At 40.2% G+C, this 22,979-nt stretch overlaps 1 protein-coding gene across 1 annotated transcript in view; it reads right to left on the bottom strand.

Annotated features, from left to right (window-relative positions):
- Positions 1-22,979, bottom strand: part of Prkg1 (protein kinase cGMP-dependent 1) — a 1,138,884-nt gene that overhangs the window by 349,666 nt on the left and 766,239 nt on the right. Inside the window, 1 exon segment of the mRNA XM_052760872.1 lies at positions 9,778-9,841. Coding sequence (XP_052616832.1) covers positions 9,778-9,841 — 64 coding nt within the window.

The following is a 22,979-nucleotide window of genomic DNA, read 5'->3' as shown; positions in this document are numbered from 1 at the left end:
GATACAAACTGAAGATTCAGTCTGGGCCTTTTAAGCACGCGCGCGTGCATGCATGCACACACACACACCTTCTACTTCTTTCCATTTTAACATCAATGGTCTGCTTCATAAAACAGAAAACAGAGAGGAAATCAGAGGCAACTAAAGCATATTTTTCAAAGTACTATCGGCCAAAGTCATTGAGAAAGAGCAGGCTTTCTGAACTTCCTCCAGCTTGGCTTTGACTAGCAAGAGCCAAAGCTTTTAAAAAGGAAGAAAATGTTAGTTATTTATGCTAGTTAGTTATAAACAAGAGATTTCAAAGAGAACTCGTAATGTCCCTGTCTCTGTCTAGTTGATCAGTTCCTTTCTGGGAGAACTCAAGACAGTTTAGAATGATAAAAGACAAGACATCTGAGAGCTGGAGAGACGGCTCAGCAGTTAAGATCAATTGCTGCTCTTCTGGAGGACCAGGTTTGTTTCCTAGCATGCACGTGGCATCTCACAACAAACCCCAACTCCAGCTTCAGGGGATATAACCCCCCCCCACCCCCTTTCTGGCCTCCATGACATGTTCATGCACATAGTACACATACAGGCATGCTTGCACACATGAAATAAGATAAAAATAAATCTAAAAACATGAGAGAGAAAAAGAGAAAGATTTGTAGCCCTTCAATAATCAACAAAGGCAGAATGCTTCCCTGGATGAGTCACAGCCCTAGAGAAGGCAATGGATTCTGCAAAGATGTCCAGGCCAGAAATCACAGAGTAAAAACACCAGGCCCTAGGTCTGTGATAAGCTTAAGTTACCAACCAGGAAGTGTGCTTCTATTAGAACCCTCCTTCCAAGAGCATCTCTGGACTGAATAATCACAGGGGAGCCTCCTAACAGAAATCAAGCCATGGTAAACTGAATAATCTTCACTTTTCCTTCATTGGTCTCTTCTTTTGCCTCTTCTTATTTCTCATAAATGTCCCTTTTAATAATCCAAGACATGAGCAGTTGTGTGTCTGGGACCTTGTCAGTGCAATAGTCACATGAATATACAATACATGAAAACATAAATAATTGCATTACCCAGGACACAAATTAGAACAATCTGTTATTTAGGTTAAAATGTTCCTAACAATCTTAGGAAAAGGTACAGACTCAACAGTACAGAGTCTCTAAAATGTTCTTGAAACAGAAGTCTTTTGTTCTAAGAAAATCTAATCAAATGTTTAAAGAGAAAAAATGGATGTGAAAAGGGGCATTAATACAGGCACAAAGCAATTCTGATCTGCGTTATTTTCCTGCTAAAAATCAGGAGATCTGAACCCGGCACACATTTCTACAATAAGAAAAAAATAGCTATATCTGGTAGTAAAATGTGAATTTGTTGACCTAATTTGGTGCTCCAGTTTAAAATTTCCAATGAAACATGATTTTTACCAAGTTATCTAATCATCTACAGCTCCATTGCTGAGAATATAATTGTCATAGAGCCTTCACCCCTCTATTCCATATTCTTTAAGTTCCTATTACTATTGTCTATGTTTAATTTTTTTCTAGTATAGAATATAGAGAATAAAGTAGCTGATATGAAAGAAAACCCATAAACATATCACCCAACCACAACTGGTTATTTTGCAATAGGTTTTTAATTGGAGTGATCTTCTATAATTGATTCTTCTCATAAATCCTACAAAGAAATGATTAGGACATTACCCAGAGACTGGTGTGCAGCTCAGTAGTTTGGGTGTTGGTTTATACAGGAGGACCTGCATGCTAACCCCAGCACTGCATCCAAAGTACATGGTAGTGTCATTCCAGGACTCTAGAAGTGGAGGCAGGTGAATCAGAAGTTTCAAGCTGCCTTGAGCCTACAAGAGACCCTATCTCAGAATAAATAAATAACCAGGTGATAACACTGTATTAGTGACAATGTATCATGTTTCCCTCTGTGCTAAGAGTGAAAGCAAATGCCTTATCACCATGCGCAAAACTACAATAGGCACTTAGCAAGATAACTATGAACAGGAGAGCCTGGCGCCTCTGCCTTCCTTATGCATCCTTTGCCCACTGTGAGTCCTCCTGCTTCCCTCTGAACATAGGATGCCACTCACTCAGGATGGTGACAACTGGGGAGGCGGGGCTTCACCTACCTTGCTTCCCTTCTTATGGTGATATTTTATTTGTATTTAAATGTTATTTGTATGTTAATAAATAAAGTTGCCTGGGGGTCAGAGCTATTAGCAAGCCATAGGAAAGCAGGGCAGTGGTGGCTTATGCTTGTAATCCCAGCACTTGCTAGGCAGAGCTGGGTAAGTCTCTGTGTGTTCAGGGATACAGCCATTATTAGATACACATGCCTTTAATCTCAATACCAAGCATGGAAAAGCTCTGGTTCGGAGAGGTAGGACCACTGCAGGAGGAAGGGTAAGTTTTTAGCTCTTAGCTCTGACCTCTTGGCTTTCTTCTTTGCATTGGTTCTGTGTTTCTTATTTAATAAGAAGGTTGGTTACATCTACACCTTCTAGTCTCACTACACAAGACATGACTGAAACACTCCACTGGCGGTTTTTTAGTGTCCTGTTCCAGAGTCCCCTGACATCATCGTCCTAAACCTGTATTCAGGTTGGATGAGCAGCACTTAGTGGGACAGACCTCCCACACCCATAGGGACAATAATCTGTGAAGGAGAGACTGTACCCTGAAACATGGGTAATCATCTGAGAGCCTGCTCTTGCCCTTAAGCAATCAGGACTTCTTGAGACCACCATGCAGAACCAGAATAAGACAATGATCAACCATGCCTTGGCCATGAGTGCTTAATTATGCACATCTTTTGACCGATGGCCCAGTTCTTTTTCTACTTAAGCCTAAAACTCCATGTCAGTACTCCCAAAATGAAGTTAACATCATCAGACCCCTTTTATCTGTTCTTCCCAAATTATTACATTTTCTTTCTCTGCTTTGCACAATTACCCATCTCTTTAGCTGGGATATTGGGACTAGCCTGTTGAGACTCCTACAGTCAGCCTTTTGCTCTGAAATTTCAGTTATATACCCACTATGACAAGATCATATTAAATTTTCAGAAGCCTTCTCTAACAATTTTTCCCCTCAGTTAAAACAGTAAACTCATTTCTACACTAAGACCATGTAGCTGTTCTTCCCTCTCTCCAGGGCAGCCGTATTATCTTTAGACCTTGGTTTAAATCCTACTTTCCTTTCCTAGTGTCTAATTGAATTAAGTTTGACCTAAAGCTGCGTCCGTACATATTTTAAGTTTGGACTCAGGACTCAGTTATCAAGGCAAACAGCATCTGGACCGCTATGTGTGACGAAAGTTGTTTTCTCAACAATAACTTCAGTGGGCTTATCATTTGATGGGATTTGCCTTCCTTCCTTATCTATATCCTCCACTAGAACATACATTGTAGGAGAGAGATCCTGGATCTCCTAAGGCCTAGAGCAATTCGTGGCACATAGCAGGTGCTTCACAAATATCTGTCCAATAATTAAAGCTGGAAACTTAGTTGTTGGCTATAATGATACTTCTTATGAAATAATTTGGGATTCTTTCGGCTTCTAGGTATTGGCAGAAAGCTTAATTATCATGTGAGCACATTCTAAGTGATGTTAAGTGATGTTGCTATTGCCTTTGTTCTTCCAGATTTGTTTCACTTTACCTGATTGGTTATTCCAATAAAACTTCTAATTGTTCTTGTTTATTTGACTTGAGTTAAGCATTTTGTCTGCACTGGGTAGCATATTTATATATCTACTTTGTATTTGGTACATTTACTTCATATTTATGTCCTAAAAATAAATGGTTGGGACTAAATCACCTGCTCGCATTTGTATTTGTTCTTGATATACGCTGCTCTGTGGTTATGCCATCCAAACATACACTAAAACATCTGATTGGAAAATGTGACTTCCAGACTAGGGAGATAGCTCAATCATAAAGTGCCTGCCCTGGAAGCATAAGGGCCAGAGTTCAGATCTGAAGACCCCAGAGGAAAGGCAGGTATGGCAGCACACACCTATAATTCCAGTGCTGGGGTTGTGGACATGGGAAGATCCCTGAAGCTCAGTGTCCAGCAAGCATAGCTGAATCAATTAGCTTCCAGTTCTGTGAGAGACTGTAAGTGGAGAGCAATGGGAGACCCCCAGTGTTTATCTCTGGGCTCCACACATGCACCTGTACACATGGACATTTATGCATACACCCACAAGAACTGGTACATAGAATACACACATACACACACACACACACACACACACACACACACACACACACACACACACACACACACAATAAAAGAAAGAAAAAGAAAATATAGCACAAAACACTAAAATATTTTGTAGTCTGCATTAGAGCATTGTGGCTATTGTTACATAAGACAGCACAAATATTTCACAGCTGTGGAGAAGAAAGAAAATGATGAAAGGATTTCACGGACTCTTAGTTTTGTTTTGCTTTATGAAGAGGTTGATTTGAGTCCAATTAATTTGTGTTTCAGTTTGATTTCTTTGAAAACAGACACATACCCCACACATGTATACCCCTACATGTGTGTGTATGTGCATATTCATCAGAGAGTTCTTCATTGTATTCTACAAAGACAAGCATAAGCTGAAAGGCCCACTGGAAAAAGCAGTTTTCCATTTACAGAGGTTACAGGTCGGCACATCCCGAGAGAAATACATCCAGTCTTCTTGTGATGAATTTCTTTTATATTTGAGCACAGAAGTCAAATGCAGCCATGCTCTGGTTCACTTTGTGGTCACACATGAAAGAGATCAATAAATCATAGGACAGCTTACTTCAATAAGCCTCAAACTAAGAATTTATGAATGGATCACAGATTTACCAGTATAGGCTCTAGACCTAGAGACAAAAAATACTTTTAATTCCTATCATGTTCAGCCACTCTTATAATCTAACTCCAAAAATTCCTCAACTCAATGAAACTAAAGTCCTCTGATCCGGTGACTTCTCACTGGCCTGGCCTCGTCCAAATTCCATAATCAAACATTCTGATCATTCTTGCATGTGTCCTCAATAACCTGTTCCCTCAATCAGTCATCTTCTCTTGGAAAAATAACAGTCCTGGTGAAGTCCAGTTATCTGCCTATCGAACCTGAATCCAGGTAAAAGAAAAAAGTGGAGAAAAAAAACTCAAACCAAGCCCAATAGTGCACACCTGTAATCCCAGGGGGAAAAAACCCTCAAACCAAGCCTCATAGTGCATACGTGTAATCCCAGAACTTTGGAGACTGAGGCAGAAAGATAATGAGTTCAAGATCAACCTGGGCTATAAAGCAAAACCTCATCACTAAATTAAGTAATTAATCTTTCTTAATGCTGTTTAATTTAGATAAGAAATTCCATGCATCAAGTTGGACCTTAATGGTACATGGTAATCTCATCATATTTCTAAACTTCCATTTTCTCTCACCATCTATTTCCTTAAGCCATTCATATGTCTACCCCACCGCCATTCTGTTTTTGTCCTTGTTTTATGTATCACCTAGGAAACAAAACATTCAGTCAGGATTTACATAGCTCCAGCCACTGCATCAGCTCACTCACCTATATATGTACGGAGATGCCATGCCTCCCCTGAAAAGCCTACCCTCTTGTGAGACATCCTGTTTCCCATGCCACAGTATTTCCTGGGCTCCAACCAGCTCCATTTTCCCTGTCCATTTAACCTTCTCTATTTCTATCCTTGTCATTTAAACAAAATTCAAAAGCTAGTTCTATGAACTCTTCCTTGAACCACTTCTCAATTTTAAGGCACAAAATGCTTCTGACATTTTCAAAGATTCCACTGGTCCCTATTTGCTCTGTTTCTGTGAGTTGAACTCTTAAAAATCAATCAGAGCTTTACTCTATGTTCTCCTATTTATTCATTTTCCTTTTTTTCTGCATAGATCTCTTCCTCCCCCCTTATATACAGGAAACAACTCATATGTATCTGATTAGTAACATTTTGTTTATAATTACTAAGCCAAGTATTTTATATTCTTATACTTTAACATATATAAATGACATTTGGTCAGCTTTATTTTTGTTTATTTGTTTGAGGTATTTCCTCAATACTATACTACACAAATCCATTCATGCTATCATAGTAATGTTGAGCTACTATCAGCTTCCACACTCTGCCTAGTCTTTACCCACATCTGGTCCCTCAGGATAACACTCAGACAACCAACAACTCCTTGCCAAACACTTCTCCAAGCCATCTATCTGCCAAGGGCCCCAAGAGTTCTATTTCCCCACATCCTTCCTCCTTCAGCTCCTTGTCTCTTCACTCCAATGTACCCCTCTCCATTCCCATTAGTACTAACTCCCCTTGCCCCATATTCATGTTAGTAGCCTCAGTGCTATCCTCAGTTTCTTTGTTTTCCTCCACCATGTAGTACAACAGTAAAGTTTCTGAGTTTTTCTCTCAAAGTCCGTCGGTATCTGCCATTTTTTCTCAGTCTCCTCTATGACAGTCAATAAAGCTACTGTCATTTCTTCTACCACCATGCCCAATACTTCCCCATCTTTGCTCAACCTGGCAGCTATAGGAGCCGTGTTAAAAGGGTAAGTCAAATAATTCTATTGATCTGATTAAAGCAATCCAATGGCTTCCATCTCAGTCTAATAGCCTGAATAACTACTGATTGATTATTAGGGATCTCCCTTTCTACAAAGTAAACTCTATGAGGAACTGACCATGCCTTTTATTAAGTGTTATATTTCAAGGCTTATGGGGGATAATCAATGAAGATTAACTGAATAACAAAAAACCTAAACAAACAACCTGTGATGCAATGTTTCCCTTAACTATGTTGTTTGTTTCTCAAGTTTGTAGTGGGAAGTTTTTGTGTCCCGCCTGGCCCATGGTCAGGACAAATCTCTCACCCACAGTCCTGCAGCCTTTTATAAAATAATCACACAGAGGCTTAATATTAATTATAACTGCTTGGCCATTTGCTCAGGCTTATTACTGACTAGCTCTTACACTTAAATTAACCCATAACTCTTATCTATGTTTAGCCATGTGGCTTGGTACCTTTTTTCAGTTCTGCTTTCACATCTTGCTTCCTCTGAGTCTGGCTGGCAACTCCTAACTCTGTTTTTCTTCTTCCCAGAATTCCTTTAGTCTGCTCGCTCCACTTATACTTCCTACCTGGCTACTGGCCAATCAGTGTTTTATTAAACCAGTGTACAACAGCATTATCCCACAGCACAGGTTTCCCTTGGGCTGCTGAATAATCTTCCAAATTCTTCTCTCCTTCTCTCCTTCCTCTTCACCCTCATTCTTCTTATCCTTTAGTTTTTATTTGTTGATATGCAGTCTGATAATGTAGCCTTGGACAGCCTTGAGTTTACTATTCCTAGACTGTTTTCAAATTCATAATTTTCCTGTTTATACTTCTCAGTGCTGGAATAGGCAATACCATACCCAGTCAGGAATTTGGTTTTCATCTGTGCAGGACAGAGAGTGCCCAGGACTTTCATCCTGTTTGGCAAGTGGTCTGTAACTCAGCTCCATCCCAGCATTTTGAATGTATTCTTGTTTCCAGAAAGTGATTTAAACCATCTTCCCCCATATTTCCTACTTGAGCTAAGATGTCCTACTTTAGTGGTCGGATTTGCCTCCACTGGTACTGTTCCAGGATTGCCACCAATGTATCTATGTTTCCTCAACAAAATAACAGATTTCTTTTCTTTACAACTTGAAACAAGACATATATGCCCACTACCTTCTGAGAACAATGTCAGCCACTAAAACTGAGATAGGAAGGAAAGGCAGGAAGAATTAAAGAGACACGAGAAAGGTAAAGAGCTCATCATGTCCCTGGATGAAGTATTTTGCTAACTGGAAGTCAAGAGTTTTAATACAACTAACAAAAAGTACGGTGAAGATTGTCTGCATATAGATTATTCTTTTCTCAGAAATGCTTCAGAGTATTAAAGCAGCTGATAAACCATGTCCAAAACAAATGTGGCCTTTAAGTTTAACCTTGCTTTCTTCTCATCTATCAATCTGTATTTTTCTGAGAAAATTTCAAAAACCAGGTTAAGGAGTATATTTATTGTCTAAACTTATGTCTTCACCTCTTTTTGCCTCGTGTTTGTAGTAAGAATTCTTTTGACCCCTTGTGACTTAATGTTTTTACTTAATCAGTTCTTCTTTCTCATCTTAAACTTGTATAACACACTCATCAGCCACCATATCATCTTTTTATGAAAGAAATTATCCAGATAAAAATAAGCATATCAAAACATTATTGCATAACCTTTTATATTTAGCTATAGATTATATCCTTTGAAAAATGCAATCCAAAGCCCCCACAGGCCAAACATGGCCCCTTGCCTTGCCTTGGATGTATGCTATTCTCCTCCTTTTTTCTCCTTTCCTTTCTGTTGGAATACATTCTTGGCTGGTTAGAGGTTGCAGTCTGCCATAGCCTGGCAGCTTTCTCTAAGCTTGGTTATATGGAAACGCCCCCCATCTCCAGCAAAGCTTCCTGCTCTCTATTGCCCTTATCTGGAGAATGCCCCTGGGCCTGGAGGACTGACCTAAAAGTTGTCTCTAAACCAGATGCCTGATTCTTCTTTAGCTTGACCCTTGGCACAGATTCCTGCTGAGAAGACTTTTGCTAGGAGCTCTGCCACAGGACCCTACTGCCACACACCAAGCCCTGTGATAGAAGCCTGCCATTGAATGTGAATTAGAGTTTGTCCCCAAGCCCCCCAATCCTATATATTCATTATACTCTGGAATAAAATTGAGCTGATTCACCGAAGTCTGCCTCCCTGAGGCCTCCCTCTGTTCATGCTCATGGGCCCTGAACAAAGCTTTCTGTCACCCTCTTGGACTGATGGCTGACAGGCCAAGAGGGAAAGAGGACCCCCCCATACATCTCCTCCTTTCTTTCTCTTTTATTCTTTATGGTTTTTAGAGACAGGGCCTTATATATCTCAGTCTAGCCTGGAACTCACTATGTAGCCGAGAATGGCTCTGAACTACTGCTCTTCCTGTCTCTGCCTCCTGAATATTGGGATTATAGGTATTTGCTATTGTACATGGTTCCTCCTGAAATTATTTTCCCCACAGTCAATAAAGACCCAGACGCACCTGGGTGCTTCTACTTCTTTCTCTAGAAAGAACTCAGCTGTGCAGGAAGTCGGAGCATCTAGTCGGAGCTCCTGCAGTCAGCGAGGGAACAGGGTGCTTTCAGTTCACTGCCAAGCTTCTGTGTGAGTGGAAGAAGTTCATTTCCTCTCTAAGCAGGGTCTCCATGGGGTATGAGGAGCCTCGAGCCCACTGTTTCTCATCTTCCTCAACACCATGGGTTCAATGAAAAGGCTGTGGCATTCCACATTCAGGCATGAAATTATATATGCAAAATACACACATGCTTAGAATATATGGACTCAACTACGAATTCTTTTTGTAAACTTGTGAATATCAGAATGACAACTACAATTACTCAAAAAAAAGAAGAAGAAAAGTGCAGGGTGTCATTTATAGACATCAAAATAACATATTTACCACAATGAAATGTTTTCTCCCCCATAACTGACATGCCTGTGTCTAACTGTGTATGAATGCTGGGTGTATTAAGCTGCTTTTGATTTGAAGTCAAATCTACAGCTCCTCCCAGAGCTTGGGACAAACGGACAAGGTTTCTCAGCAGTTTCACACGTGTCATCCCAGAGCTGTGAAAGAAAGCAGCCCAGCCCCGCCCCAAGTCTGGGTTCCATCTCAAGATGTTCAAAGGATCAAAACAGTTACCTCCTCGAGGACATCGGCCAGCTTGCTGAGGATTTCGTCAGGAAGGCTCTGGAATGTGGGAACGCTGGAAAACAAAGCAGAGAGTGATGGTGAACACCTGCATGGCAGCTCGATATAACAAATATGTCTGCATGGAAAATGCAAACACATTTCTTGATTAAGAATCTACAGTTGATGATCACAGAACTTAAAGTCATCGAAATGTGTTTGATGTCTAGAAAGGAGAAGGTATGTGTCCTAATCAGGGTTTCTATTGCTGTGATGAACACTATAACCAAAAGCAAGTTGAGGAGGAAAGGGTTTACTTGATTTATATTTCCACATGGAGTCCATCACTGAAGGAAGTCAGGGCAGGAACCTGGAGAAAGGAGCTGATGCAGAGGCCATGAAGGGGTGCTGCTTACTGGCTTGCTCACCATGGCTTGCACAACGTGCTTTCTTATAGAACCCAGGACCACTAGCCCAGGAATAGTACCATCCACAATGGGCTGGGCCCTCCTGCATCCATCACTAATTAAGAAAATGCATTATAAGCTTGCCTACAGCAAGATTTCTGGAGGCATTTTCTCAACTGAGGCTCCCTTCCCTCAGATGACTCTAACTTGTGTCAAGTTGACAAAAAGCTAGCCAGGACAACTGGCCTCTTGTCAACTTGGCATAAACACATCACTGTTAAACCACAACCTTTCCTTTCTTGTTTATCCCCAAGATCACAAATTTATATTAACATCACAGTATAAAACATTTTACAAACTTAGAAAAGTCTTACTCACAGTCTTATAAATTTATACACTTTAAAAGTTCAGTCTCTTTTAAAAAAAAAATCCAAAGTCTCTTTTAAAACTGACAGTCTCTCAACCATGGGCTCCTATAAAAAAATAATAATTTAAATATTTTCTTATTTCAAGAGGAAAGAACTAAGGTACAGTCACAATCAAATCAAAACAAAACTGAACTCTAACTGTTAAATGTCTGGGATCTAATCATGATCTCTGGACTCTTCACTTCTCTGGTTCCACTCTCTGCAGCACACACAGCTTGTCTTCTGGCTGCATCTTTTTCCACTCTATTGTGGATGCTGTTGTTAAGGGTCATCCCAAGGTACTGGCATCTCTAACATGCTGGAGTCTGTGGTTTATATTGTGCACCCCAATATACTATGTACCCCAAAAAACTTATGTGGGATCAGAGAACAGAACAGCCACTAGATTAGACATAGAGGCCAGACAGTGGTGGCACACACCCTTAATCCTATCATTCAGGAGACAGAGATTTGTCTGGATCTCTGAGAGTTTAAGGCCACACTGGAAACATAGCCAGGCAGTGGTGGCACACACCTTTAATCCTAACACTTGAGATCTCATGCCTTTGCTTGGGAAGCACACATGCCTTTAATTCCAGAAAGTAAGATGGCAGGGCAGAAAAGGTATATATGGCTTGAGGAAACAGAAACTCACTCTCTTAGGGCTAAGGATTTCATAGAGGTAAGAATGTGGCTGGCTTGTTCTGTTTCTCTGATCTTTCAGCTTTCGCCTCAATATCTGGCTCTCGGTTTTTTGTATTAATAAGACCCTTTAAGATTCATGTTACAGGGGTCTTTTGCTGCATCTGGGCTGCACTTTTACCAATAGCCTCTCCTGGGCTCTCTCCAGAAACTCTACCTGTGACACACAGAACCAAGCCTCAGCTGACCCCATGACACCTTCATGCCTTCAAAACCAGTACCACCTGGATGATGCTTACACTACCAAGTTTAGCTACCAGCACAAGGTACAGCCTTGAGTGCCTCTGGAATACAGCTTCTGTGTAATAACCCTGAGGAAACACTTCCCAGAAGACTTCACCCCAATGATTCTGGTCTCTTCTTAATCACAGCTGATTCTTCAGCCCCAGCTGACCAGCATTCATTGTCTAGGAAAGCAAAGGTCTTACTTTAGAGGTTCTGGTTTCTTGTTAACCCCAGCTGATTCACCAGTTCCAGCCGACCAGACACCACAGACTCTTCACACACATGGCCGGCTAGCACCTTTGCTTCCCACTAAAACTTCACAAGCCAGGCCTCTATGGCACTTCTCTCAACATTTCTATCTTCTTTGCTCCTACACAACATCCCACTAAGCTCTCAATACTCACTGAGTTTCCTAGACCAAAGTGCTAAAGACCTTCTACATTCCTCTCAAAAATACCATGGTCAAGTCTGTCATGACTATGCCCATTATCTGTACCAATTTCTGCCTTGGTTTCTATTGCTGTGATAAACATGATGACTGAAAGCAAGCTGGGGAGGAAAGGGTTTCTTTGACTTATGCTTCCTATCTTAGTCCATCATGAAGGAAGTCAGTACAGGAACATGGAGGCAGGAGCTGATGCAGAGGCCATGGAGGGATGCTGCTTACAGGCTTGTTCCTAATAGCTTGCTCAGCCCGCTTTCATACAGAACCCAGGATCTTCAGCCCAGGCACAGCACCACCCACAAAGGGTTGGGCCCTCCCCCACAAATAACTAATTAAGAAAATACCCTACAGGTTTATGATCTAAATCTTCTTTCTGGAGGCATTTTCTCAGTCAAGGCTCCCTCTTCTCTGATGTTTCAAGCCTGTGTCAAGTTGACATTAAAACTAGCCACAGTATGTTGCAAATAAAGCTTAGTGTTCTGACACTTTAGGTCAATCCACACTTCTATTTACTTCTGTGACTTTGAGGGCCTGAGCTGTGGTATGTAGACAATCACTCTCTCCCTCTCCAGTCTCCTCTCACCAGATTCCACCAGTTCCACCTCCTTTTCCCAGGTTCTCCTATGTACACCATTTCCTCCGTTCTAGCTCCTACCCACCCTTTAAGATATTGATGATTTATTGGGATCTGAAAGTATTCATTCAACAACTGTTGTCCTCTGCCCCTCCTCTACTAAGTCAAGATCTCCTCCATAATTCTTTTTGGTTTTCTTTAGTGAAAAGTCTTGGTGGGTCTAACCTGGGACATACTAGACAGACATTCTTGCTTCTGAGAGACACCCTTCCTCTTTGTGCCCTTACTATAACTGTAATTAGACAGCATTTCTTCTTGATAGCATGTGTTTACTGCTAGAACAAAAACACACTAAACACAAGAACTATATACGGTGTGAGTGTGACTCATAATTCGTAAGCTCAGCAGTACTTGTTGAGCGAAGTTATGGAGGAACTGACTGTGACTGCTTCATAAGGGAACAATTCTGAGATGTTCTAACTGGCATGAATGAGAATTCCTGGAAAGAAGTTGGGACTACAAAGCCTGATCAACTGATTAGAACTTCAGTGACATGGAGAGGCTGAAATGTGACAAGTTCAGAGCCAAATTATCTTAGGGCATCTTTAGCACTCTTAATAACCATTCTCTGTATATGACCCAACATCTTTGGGACTATTAGTTAATTCCCATGGAATGGAAGAACAGAACCCTAGTCAACTGAAGGGCTAAAAATGTTGTCAGATAGTATCTGAAGCCTATAGCAGTCTCCCCTGCCTTACTCTAATCCACCTACCTGATGTATCCATCACCAAAAGTAACAAAATTGCTAATTCATTAGAACATGATATTTGGTGAAACCCAAATCTGCATTCTTGGGCCATCCATGGTCACTCATATGTGGCCCCAGAATAAACCATCTCTTTTGTTCCTTAGAGGTCAGAGGTGTTTCTTTCATTGACACTTTATGACAAATGGATAGAGGGCAGGAAAAGACGAGATGAAATGCAAGGAGTGGGCACAGCTATATACCCAAAGAATAAGACCATTTTATGTTGGAATAACTGTTAAAGCTTTAAGTCTCCTCAGGATCAAATACTATGATCCTCAGTCTCGTGTTTCTATGTAAACTTGGCAGGCTATTAATCCAAACAAACAAGTCTATGCTGCACCATTGCTGGTCCTTGTAGACTACCCTCTCAACCCTTCCTATCCAAGCTCTGGGCTATCCTGCCCTCTCAGCACGGTCAATGCAAGTTTCTTCTGCAATATTAACAAAAAGTTTGCTAAACTCTGCCCCTGCTCCATGGCATTTTGAACTGCTAGCTTGCCCTGCTCCAGGTCATTGCAGGAAACAGGCCCACAACTTGGTCCTTTATTTTTCTGGCTAGCATCTGTGGGCTTCAATAAACCCTTTTATTTAAGAAACTCCTTTGATGATAAGGGTTTTGCTTTGAGAAGATGTATTCAGATTAGACAGGCTAAAATAAGACTGGCATGGCTATGATTCAAATGTCAGTTCCCTTCATCTCACCCAGTTCTCACTTCTTCCCATGAAACAGCAAGTGAAATTACTGAATGGTGTCAAAAGTAAAAGCAGGGGAAAAAAATTAATTTATGCATTTGTATGTGAACTAATGAATTATAAACTAAAACTAATTATGGCATATTTCCTTAGAGTCTAATGAAAGTGCCAGCTGGGGTTGAGGACTAAAATCCCATTTGCTAGTTTTCAGTGCTTGAATAAAGACTACAAATGGGGGTGTGTACACTCGCATGTCTGATACCTGATTTACAGCACAACTTCAGGTTGATGAGGGGAACGCATTGAAAGAAGCCTTAGCCTGCAGTTTGGAAACAAGCATGAACTTTCTGCTCTTAATTTGTCACTCTAATTCCCATTACTTAGGGGAAAGTGTATTGATGGATTTCCAGGGTTTATGCAGAGGCATAGCAATTCACCCAGGACCACCTGTTCTGCCAGATTTGCTGCCCTGGTCTGAGCGAGGTAGGTTTTCATTTCCAGAAGGCAGTCAGTTTCAACAGCTTGCAGGGACAGTAGACAACAGAGCAGTGGCCTCAACCAGTGGGTTGTGATTCTTTTGGGGTGTTGCATACCAGTTATCCTGCATGTCAGGTATTTACATTATGATTTGTAACAGTAGCAAAATTAAAATTATGATGCAACAACAAAATAATTTTATGGTTGGAGTCACCACGACATGGCAACTATGTTAAAGAGTCACATATTAGGAAGGTTGAGAACCAGAGCTTAGATAGAGAAAGCTGGTTCCGTGAGTTCTGCAGGGTGGAAAACACACCCCTTCCTTGTTCTTTTGATGAACTCTCTTTCAACTTCTGAGATGTTAGATTAATTAGTGTTTCTACCATATTGAGTATTTCTGGAAAATACACACTACTGTCCTAAAAACTCCTGTTACTTCTATATGACAACTTCTATTTAAATATATGCTCTATGTAAAGCATGCTACATTTTCATGAGAGCTATTATCCATGAGAAAAAAATAGTATTCCTTTAACTGTGCAGAATATTAAATGAAATAAAAAAATATTTAGAGTTAGGAGGGCATTTTTAATTTATTATGTTTTATAATTTTATATGTTTCAAAACATTGGGCTGGGGCTGTAGGTTTAGCTCAGTGGTAAAGCACTTATCTAACAAGCACAAGGCCCTGGTTCTATTCCCAGCACAAAACAATTGTGCAGCATTTATTAATACAAATGAAGAATCCTTTATAAGAAGAAACATTAAGAAATGAATAACAGTGGGAGTAGACAGACAGTTCAGCAGGTATAAACACTTGCTGTGTATGCCTGAGGTCCAGAGCTCAGATCCCAGCACCCACATCTGTATCCTAGCACCTACATCTGTATCCTAGCACCCACATCTGTATCCTAACACCTACATCTGTATCCTAGCACCTACATCTGTACCCCAGCACCTACATCTGTACCCCAGCACCTACATCTGTACCCCAGCACCTACATCTGTATCCCAGCACCTACATTTGTACCTCAGCACCTACATCTGTATCCCAGCACCTACACCTGTACCCCAGCACCCACATCTGTATCCCAGCACCCACATCTGTACCCCAGCACCCACATCAGTATCCCAGCACCTACATCTGTATCTCAGCACCTGCAATGTACCCCAGCACCCACATCTGTATCCTAGCACCCACATTTGTATTCCAGCACTTACATTTGTAACCCAGCACCTACATCTGTATCCCAGCACCTACACCTGTACCCCAGCACCCACATCTGTATCCCAGCACCCACATCTGTACCCCAGCACCCACATCAGTATCCCAACACCTACATCTGTATCTCAGCACCTGCAATGTACCCCAGCACCCACATCTGTATCCTAGCACCCACATTTGTATTCCAGCACTTACATTTGTAACCCAGCACCTACATCTGTATCCCAGCACCCCCATCTGTATCCCAACACCCCCATCTGTATCCACGCACCTACATCTGAACCCCAGCACCTCTGCAGGGGCAAGAGAAAGAATAACTGCTGTGTCTTGCTGGTTGACAGTTAGGCTAGGCATGAGTTCCAGGTTCAGTTAGAGACCCTGCCTCAAAGGAATGAGGTGGAGAGTGATAGAAAAGGATGCCTGAAGCCTCTTTCTACCCTTCAAGAGCAGATACACACACACACACACACACACACACACACACACACACACACACACACCATACTCAAGCGCAAAAAATGTAAGAAATGGCCAGTAACATCTGATTCAGTTCTGGACTTAAAATGAAAAAAATCATTCAACAGAAAAAAAAGTAAGTGATTTCCTGCTCATTAGTTAGTCTGAAAGCACTCTGTTCTTTAAAATTCAAAGATCTATTCTTCTTTAAACACCAGATAAGTTCTATCATGTAACTAATCTGCTTTCTAAGAATTATCTGTCTGCCAGCAGCGTGAACTCCAAAAACAAAACAACTGAGGATAGTCAGTTTAAAATTCTACCCAGAAAATAGATGAGTTGAATTTTCTCAAATGCATTAAAAGACATCAACTGAGATTCCAATAATTTTGGTAAATGGTAATTCAAGACAGGGCTTTCTGGTTTGAAACACTGAAGGCAAACCATTATTAGAACAAACTTCCAGACAGAATGCTAACCACTAGAGAAGAATATTTTATGGTTAAAATAATGTATTATAACAATTTGCATGTTAATTGCAAGTAATTCTTACAGATGTGTTCAAATGGTTCCTAAGGACTTGCACTAGGCTTGGAGTAAGAGACCGCATTTCAATGCAATATAATAGAGGTGATTGAGTGTGGCGGTTTTCTATTTGTTTTCCTTATTGAATGAAGCGGAGGCTTGGAATCTGTAATGACAGATGATAGAAGATGAGATTTGAATGCTTTTTATTTGCCAGGCACTAGGGTAAGGGTTTTATAGATAACATAAATTTCATTTTTACAACAGCCTTATCATTGGCTCATTATAGTCTTCTATTCTCCAGATAACTGTGACCAACCTTGAGAGGTTGTCTAAGGTCACATCATGTAACATCAGGAGAACTAAAAACATAAAAGTACCCATTTAGATGAATGTGGCGCTCATCTATAGCTCATCGAAATATGTCATCTACAGTGAGGGTACCAGAAAATGCTTTTCAGAATAATTCTTTGCCAGCTCATTCTGGGTATGGTGATGTATAATCACCTAACAACCAGAGGCTAAGGCAAGAGGATCACCATAAGTTTGAGCTAGCCTGTTCTACAAAGTAAGTGCCAGGCCATGCAGACCTCCAGTGAGACCTTGTCTCCAAAAACCAAAAAATAACAAAACATCCTAGCTCACTATTCCTTTAGGTAATGATTTAGAAATATTACTCGTTTTAATACCATTTGATTGACTTCAATTATCTTTCAACTTTTTATTATGGAAAATATCAAGCAAATTGTAAAAAAGAAAGAATAGTTTAAGAACTGCTGATGTTACCAATACTAGAATCATTTGTTAACATATACCATTCTTATATTATTACTTTTTATTTCTCTACATATATGCATAGTAAGCTACAGATAGATATAGCTGTATAAATACTTAAGGTTGTGTTTTATCTTTCAAAAGTCTCTTCATTAATGCTTCAGCAGATATCTCATAGAAATGAAGGCAGGAGGATCCTGAGTTTGAAGCCAGCCTGGGCTATATAGAAATTTTCAGTCTAAGTTTTATAGCAAGACACTGTCTCAAACAAATCAAAAGACAATAAACAGGGGTGGGAGGCTTCCAAAATAACCTTAATATCACTACTATACAGAATAAAATTAACTCAATAATATCACAAATATTATATAATGTCTAAGAATATCTTTTTAATTTGGATTTTAAGATTTATTTTTATCTTATATATGGGCATTTTGCCTGGATGCGTGCTGTGCACCAAGCACATGCAGTACCCTTTAAGGCTAGAAGCTGGCATCAGATCCCCTGGAACTAGAATTACAAGTGGTTGTGAGCTGCCACGTGGATGCTGGGAATTGAACTTGGATCCTCTGGAAGAACAGCCAGTGATCTTAACCACTGAGCTGTCTCTCCAGACTCTATTAATTAGGTTTTTGTTGTTGTTGTTGTTGTTGTTTTCAGGAGCAGGAGAGATGGCTCAGAGGTTAAGAACACATATTGTTCTTGTAGAGGACCAGAATTTGGTTCCCAGCACCCACATCAGGTGGTTCACAACCACCTGTAACTCCAGCTCCAGGGAGCCAATGCCCCCTTCTGGCCTCTGTGGGCACTGTACTCATTCTTACACACACCCTCACAGAGACACATGTATATACACATAGTTAAAATAAAATAAATCTTAAAATGATTTTTTAAATGTTCTTTTCAGAGAAGATCTGCTTAATGTTAGGACACTGCTTTTAGCTACTCTATCTCTTTAGTCTCCTATTGTATGCCAATCTACTGTTTACTTTATGACACTGGATTTTTGAAGAGTCTGGAAAAGCTATAATAATAGACATCCAATAAACCTAATTAGTCTTTAGGATTTTATTTGTGATGATCAATTGTATAGAAGTTAATAATGAAGAGGCTAAGTACAAATAATTACATTACAGCAATAAAGGAATGGATATAGAATACTAATTAAACAATATTGAACAACAATTATATATATAGAAGTAGTTCCTAAGGTGTGGCCCAAGCATTCTTTCCAACATTTTCATGGTATTCTTCAAAGCTAAAACTATTTTTCATAATGAGTTTAAGTTGTTATTTGCCTTCTTGACTCTTATTCCCTCATACACAAACAATGAGAACTATCTGCCATAGGGTGTTATCATCATTTTAATGGCTAGTAGTATGCATCCTTGCATATTCCTGTGTTTGTGTGTGCATTTGCATGCATGCGTGTGTGTGTGTGTGTGTGTGTGTGTGTGTGTGTGTGTGTGTGTGTGTGTTTATAAGAGCCTGGTAGATTCCGACAAAGAGATCAGAGTGCCTGAATTTCATTGTGCAGGAAAAGTAGAATAGCAATAGATAAAGAAGTATAGGTGGTAATGCCACAAAGATTCCTGTGAACCACTGTAAGGATTTAATATGAGTAAAATCTGGGGTCACTGCAGCGCTCTGACCCAAAATAGCATTACCTTATTTACATACTGAAGAGTGCTCCAAAGAGCTCTACAGAGAATATACTCCAAAGGACTTAGGTAGAAACTGGGAGACCAGTTTGAGGCATGGCAGGTGATGGAGGTTGGGGCAGGGTGGTTTGAGACGTCATCGGACTCTGTGCTACATTTTGAAAGTAGAAACCACATAATTAGACTGGCTGTGGGTTGTGAGACAGGAATGGAAGCAAGGGTGGCTCCTTGAGGCTGAAAGGAGGAACCATTAGAAGAAAATGAAGATTTATTTTTATCAATAATATCTTATAAGCAAGTTTTAAACCTACTTAGTACTAAATAGTTGTACTTTAACAAAAGTTGTGTGTTTTTTGTTTATCATTGTTGTTATTATTTTGTGTTGTTGGGGATAGAACCAGAGTAGAAGAATCTCTACCACTTTTGCTCTCCCTCTAAGTTAAGCTAGTCTTGAATTTAGAATCCTTTTGCCTTAGCAAGAGCTGGAATTTCAACTCTGCACCACTAGCATCCTTTGCAAATGTAAGGTGCTGGGTGTTGTGGAATGTGCCTGTAATCAAAACTCTGGAAAGGCAGAGGCAGGATGATCAATCAGTAATCCAAGGCCAGCCTGGGCTATATGAGATACTGTCTAAAAAATAATAATGTACCTGCCTGCCTGCTTACATGCCTATCAAACAATATTAGATTAAACCACATGTTTATAAAGCAAAATATCTCCAGAAAAGTTTGAAAACAGCTTAGTAATGCCTTTAATTTAGAACAAAACATACAGAATTATATTCGTATATTAATGATTATATTAAAATAATATAATTAATATATCAATTATATGATACATATTATATTACTCTGTTACATATCAATAGCATATTATAAATGAAATATTATTATAACTAATTATAATATATTATTATCTTAGGATAGCAATTGGGTAATTAGAGCCTTTTGATTCTGTCATGAGAAATTAATTATGAATCAAATCTAATGTGGCCAATATAGACAAGTATTATTTATATGCCAGTATCTTTCTATAGAATTAAAGAACTGAAACAGAGACCAGGAAAGGAGTGCTGCTCACTGGCTTGCTCAGCTTGCTTTCTTAAACAATTCAGGACCATGTGCCCAGGTTCCGTACTGCCCATAGGAGGCTGAGCCCTCCCACATCAATCATTAATCAAGAAAATACTTCCTAGAGACAAACAGAGTGGAGGCAATCTTCAACTGAGGTTCTATCTTTTCAGGTGACTCTGATTTGTGTCACACTGACAAAAACTAAACAACTTTGTTAGACCACAAATACTCTTTTTCAAGTGAAGTTAGGCTTTTCAAATGGTTAAGAGGAGTCTTTTCTTTTTTTTTTTTTTTTTTTTTTTTGGTTTTTCGAGACAGGGTTTCTCTGTGTAGCTTTGCGCCTTTCCTGGAACTCGCTTTGGAGACCAGGCTGGCCTCGAACTCACAGAGATCCGCCTGGCTCTGCCTCCCGAGTGCTGGGATTAAAGGCGTGCGCCACCACCGCCCGGCCAAGAGGAGTCTTTTCTACCTGAAGTTTCTGGTAATAAAGAAATCTGAGACCAAGGAATAGAAAGAATCCATTAGCCTGTTTAGAAAAACAAGGAAGACTATAAGGAATTAATAATAATATATTTCAATAGGCTGTTCTCCAGCCCCATCTCCAACACATGGCCCTCTGGCTCCCATCACAACCAACTTCCATCCCCACATGGAGCATTCTCCAAACACACTGTGGTTGTTTTAGCCAGTACACAGAGTAAACAACTGATAGGCAATAAGCTGGGGAAAAGCTCAAGCTGACCCAGAAAGTGAGCTCAGGGGTGATTCAGGAAGATTTGGGGTCCAGATTCCCGGTCGAGAAAGAACTAGCTAAGGTGCATTGTATTGCTTTCTCACCATGGGGAGGAAAATACCCAGAAGAGATCATAATCATGCTATGAGAGTTCATGAAATTTTAAAGGACTAAAAAGAAATAGAAAACATATTCCCACAACACTTACTTAAAACACCCCCTTTAGTTGGGCATCTTCCATTCTGTTACTAACAATAGGTCATATGTGCAATGGAGAGGCAAGTCATTCTAGCTCAGCAAAATTCAGTGGTTTTAATCTCTAATGCAGAAGTAAGTCTGGATCAAGCAATCTCTAAACAGCTGCTATGAAATCATCTAGAAGAATATAAACGTATTGTTTTAACATTAAAAGCACTCTACATAACTACCAACTTACTTGTATAAAAACAATGACAATCCAACAACTACTCTCATAAAACCACCTTCTAAAATTCTGATACATGTAACTAGAAGCCGTCAGACTTGATTTGAATGTAATTTAATTCTACAGCCTTCTGTGTATATGTTTATGATCCTGTGTGTGTACATGTGTGCATCTGTTTGTGTGCACATGAATGTGGAGGCCAGGGATTAATGTTGGGTACTTTCGATCTAATTTTTAAAAGTTCTTTCTTTAAGTTTTTTGAGATTATAATTTAGCAGAGTCCCTAAATTACATCCTAAATATTTGTCCTTACACCCATGGATAAGTGCAGTCATCACCCCTCATTAAGGAAAGTTCTATTTGCAACAGACAGAGAACATCACAGAAAACCACTACCAATCAAAATGCACAGTTGTAGAGCCCAGTCCTAATAGATACATTAAAAACAAACAAACAAACAAACAAACAAACAAAAAACCTCCTATTCCTAAGACTCAGGGAACATTGCAGAAGAGGAGGTAGAAAGATTGTAAGAGCCAGGGGATCAGGGAGTTTGCTGTGAGATTGTCTCTGCTAGTAATGTCAGAAGCTACACCCGTAAAATCTCACCAGCATTACTGCCTAAGCATGAGGTTGAACAAGGACAATGACAATAGACATACTGAAGTAGAGAGGGGAAAGCCTATGAAGCTTCAGCCCTCCACAAAGAGCTACAGGCATCTAAGGAATACTGGGGATTGGAAGCAGGGTGGTGTGGGTGTGTGCAAATAATCTTTCCCGGGAAAGAGCATGCCAGTTGTTTATCCATCTTATTTTTGAGACAGAGCCTCTCCCTGAACCTTGTGCTTACAGATTAGGTTAGACAAGTTTGCCAGTGAGTCCCATGAATCTATCTCTCTTCAGCTTCCCAATGCTGGGATTACAGAAACAACAACTGGCTTGTTTACATGGGTACCGGGAATGCAATTCAGGTCTGCATTCATGTATACCAAGAACTTTATGGCTGATCCATCTACCTGGTGCCCCATTCTGCAGATTTTTCTTTGTTTGTTTGTTTGTTTTGCCTCTAGAGGAAAGAGGACAACCTCAGTCCTAGTGTTGACCTTCCACCTTGTTTGTGACATGATTTCTTTTTGTAGTTAGTCATTGCCATCACCAGGCTAGCTTCTGGGGATTCTCCTTTCTCTGCCCATCATCTCAGTGTACGAGCTATGGGATTAAACTACCATGCCACCTTCATATGGATTCTTGGGGATCGAACTCAGGTCCTCATGCTTGATTGGCACATGCTTTAGCCATTGAGCCGTCTCCTCAGCCCTCTGCAGATTCTTTTTTTTTTTTTTTTTTTTTTTTTTTGGTTTTTCGAGACAGGGTTTCTCTGTGTAGCTTTGCGCCTTTCCTGGATCTTGTGCTGTAGACCAGGCTGGCCTCGAACTCACAGAGATCCGCCTGGCTCTGCCTCCCGAGTGCTGGGATTAAAGACGTGCGCCACCACCGCCCGGCATCTGCAGATTCTTATACAAGATCCTCAGTTCATTTTTCCAAAGCTTTGTCATTAGAGGGTCTAATTCAAACACTCATGGGGTAGGTTTCAAAAA

Source organism: Peromyscus californicus, unplaced genomic scaffold (assembly GCF_007827085.1).
Source record: "Peromyscus californicus insignis strain IS unplaced genomic scaffold, ASM782708v3 Scaffold_4__1_contigs__length_199733344, whole genome shotgun sequence".
Classification (NCBI taxonomy): Eukaryota; Metazoa; Chordata; class Mammalia; order Rodentia; family Cricetidae; genus Peromyscus; species Peromyscus californicus.
The sequence above is the reverse complement of the archived record's forward strand: the minus strand, read 5'-3'. Positions and strand labels throughout refer to the sequence as shown.